The following is a 3,483-nucleotide window of genomic DNA, read 5'->3' on the forward strand; positions in this document are numbered from 1 at the left end:
AATGTCATATCTAAAATTGATAGTAATCACAACAAAGTAGTAAAAGAAAATAGAGAATACATAAAATGTTTATTGGAAACTCTTCTATACTGTGCTTACCAAGGTATCCCAATTCGAGGGCATAGAGAAAATGAAGATTCTGAAAACATGGGAAATTTTTTAGAACTGATGAAGTTACGAGCAAAAGATAATAATATCTTGGATCGTTACTTTTTACAAAAAGAGAAATCTTTCAGATATGTGACTGGTACACATACTAATGAATTTATTAGTTTAATGGCTGCGTTTGTAACAAAAAGCATAATCAAGGACATACAATTGGCTGGTATTTATAGTATATTAATTGATGAAACACAGGATCTCGCTAGGCACGAACAAGTATCATTCATCATACGTTATGTTGATGGTAATTTAAACCCCCATGAAGTTTTCATAGGATTTTATAGAACAGCCAGAACTGATGGTGAGTGTTTGACTAATTTAATAAAAGTAGTGCTCAATAGTTATAATCTTAGAATTGAAGATTTAAGAGGTCAATGTTATGACGGTGCAGCTTCTATGAGAGGGTCTTATAATGGTGTTCAAGCCAAAATACGAACTGAAAATCCATTAGCATTTTATGTTCATTGCCATGCACACATTCTAAATCTTTGTTTGGTTGATTTGGCTAAACAAGTTTCATATGTGAGAAATACATTTGGGACATTAAAGACTTTGCATAGCTTTATTGGTGCCTCTTCTAAAAGATATCAAATATTTGAGCAAATACGGACTAAAATGGGCGATAAAATTGGACCAAAAACTTTAAAAAGTTTGAGTGACACGAGATGGAGTTGTAGGATAGATGCATTAGACTCAGTTGTATCCAATTTTACAGTCATTCTCAAAACTCTAGAAGACATATCAGAACAAGATTCAATAAATGGATCTGATGCTTCTTCGTTGCTTTTTTCTATATCAAACTTTGAATTTGTGTTCTGCATAGTTTTTTTAAATGACGTGATGCGAGAAACTAATATCTTGTCAAAGTATTTGCAATCCCCTAATATTAATTATGCAAATGTAAATACAATGACACTTCAAACAGTAGCTATTTTAAGTGAGCATAGATCAGTTACAGAATTCGATAAAACTTGGAACAAAGCTATGGAAATAACAAAAAAAAACAATATTAGCTCTCCAAAACTTCCCAGAAAAAGAACTATTCCACTAAAATTGGGAGGAGGTCAAGTTAATTCCACAGACATAACAAGTGTTCAAGATATGTATAAAATTAACATCTATTACATTGTTTTAGATATTGTAATAAAAGAAATACAAGACAGATTTAAAGAAAACGATCTTAATATACTACAAGCTATGAAGGATGTTATTATCAGTGAAAAACCGGAAAATAATTCAATAAAATTAGTATGTGAAACATATAACTTAGATTTTAATGAAGTCACTATTGAGCTTGCTATGTTTAATCGAATGTTCAAGACAAAGTATGATGAGTTTAACATCGATAATAAAATAGCATATTTGTTATGTGGTGATATACAAATAGGATTTACAAACTACACAAAAATTATAAAAATATTTTTGACTATACCAACAAATACTTCCTCTTGTGAAAGAACATTTTCCTGCTTAAAACGCCTAAAAAGTTACTTAAGAACCAGCATGGGACAAGAGCGCTTAAGCGGGTTAGCATTATTACAAATTCAAAGAGAAGTGCCAATAGATTTTGACAAAGTAATTGATGAATTTGTTTCGAATGGAGTAGGAGGTAACAGAAAACTCACACTAAAATAACAAAAAATAAAACCTATTCTTTCTTTTATTTGTTAATAAAGTAATTAAATTATTTGATGGTAATTTATTTATTATTTATTGTTCCCCAAGCATAAAATATGTCAATATGTGTATATAATATTTATACTACTTACCTACTTTTTAAACTACTCATAGCACATTTTATTAATGACCTCTCTAGGTACTTAATAATATTTAACAATATGGGTAACTGTTACCTACGGGCTACAATTTGTTTCTAACATAGACAGTATAAACATATTATTCATATTATTAAAAAAAAATTAACCAATTTTATTAATTTAAAAATCGGTTTTTAATAACCATGAAATGTAGGATCAATATTAACCGATTTTTTAAACCGAAAAAAATTAAAGAAGAACTAAAACCATTAACCACAAAAATCATTTCGGTTTGAAGCCTTGGTTTTAAGACTAAATCAATGTAGGGGTCAGGGACTCAGGGTTTTGATTATGGTGAATAAATTACATTGCCCCCCCTAGTTTTTTATCCAGTTACGCCACTGTCTGCAAGAGTCAAGTGATGATGAACAACTCGAAAAAAAATATATCAAGTACGTATTAACAGATAAACTAATAAACGAAACTTAATTTATTCAAATCACTTAATTTGTAGATAAATCAATTTTTAGAAGAAAAGAAAAAATAATTTTGAAAAGAGAAGTAGCAATCACCAATCTTCAAATACAAGCTGCAAAAATGTTGCGAACTTCAAAACAAAAGTTTCAGCCGGCTAATGTTGGAGAAACTGTCTGTATTCGAGTTCTAAATGTTGATAGTAGTAAAATGGATCCCCAAAATATTTTAGCTGTAGTATTAGATATAGTAGATAATGATTTTTATAAATTAGCTACCAAAAACGGTGTTATAAATCGATTATACACCAGAAACCAGTTTTCAGTGTGTAGAGAAAATTTAATATCAATCACTGATGTACAAAGGGATGTACAAATTTCTTTAAGGGAAGCTTCTACATCAAATTCATAGATTGGTGGGCAAGGATATACAAGATGTAACTGTAAAACAAAGTGTACTACAAAAAAATGTAAATGTAGTAATGTTAGCATTTTATGTAGTACACAATGTATGGACAGTTTGTCAAGCTATAATAAGTAATATTATAAAAAAATCATAATTTAAATACCTAATAATAATACAATTATAATATTGTATAATATTGTTTAGTAATAATAGTAATAATAATAATTAATTTTTTTGATTTAATTAAACATATTATGTTGTTTCTACTTTATGATATAAAATATATTCAACTATATGTATAGTACTTTAATAATAATATAATATGATATGTGCGAATACGTGCCTACATGTCAACATTAACCAAAATCTTGTTGTGTATGTCAACATTGTCCAAAATCCTAACGTAAATGTCAACATCCACTATTAAATGTCTATATTATTTTAATTTTCAACATTCACCAATTCATTAGGTGTATGTTGACATTCACCAGGTGACTGTCAGCATTCACCAATTGCGGACATTCACAGTAACATATTCATTTAAGGGGGCTGCAGCTCACGTATTTTTCATACGTTTTAGACCAATAAGCGGTGGTAAATTACACATACTTCGGAATGTCCGATTTAAATTTTTTATACATGTTTGAATTCATTGATAAAATATCTAGGTTTCTTAGGAAGTCGA

The 3,483-nt window shown here is 29.0% G+C and overlaps 1 protein-coding gene across 1 annotated transcript in view; it reads left to right on the plus strand.

The window, feature by feature from the left end:
• Nucleotides 1-2,804, plus strand: part of LOC111030000 (zinc finger MYM-type protein 1-like) — a 3,624-nt gene extending 820 nt beyond the window's left edge. Inside the window, exons 3-5 of the mRNA XM_022309281.1 lie at nt 24-1,225; nt 1,298-1,771; nt 2,434-2,804. Coding sequence (XP_022164973.1) covers nt 24-1,225; nt 1,298-1,771; nt 2,434-2,804 — 2,047 coding nt within the window. The remainder of the gene's footprint in view (nt 1-23; nt 1,226-1,297; nt 1,772-2,433) is intronic.
• The last annotated feature ends 679 nt before the right edge of the window (nt 2,805-3,483 follow it).

The sequence above is a fragment of the Myzus persicae genome, unplaced genomic scaffold, assembly GCF_001856785.1.
Source record: "Myzus persicae strain clone G006 unplaced genomic scaffold, MPER_G0061.0, whole genome shotgun sequence".
NCBI lineage: Eukaryota > Metazoa > Arthropoda > Insecta > Hemiptera > Aphididae > Myzus > Myzus persicae.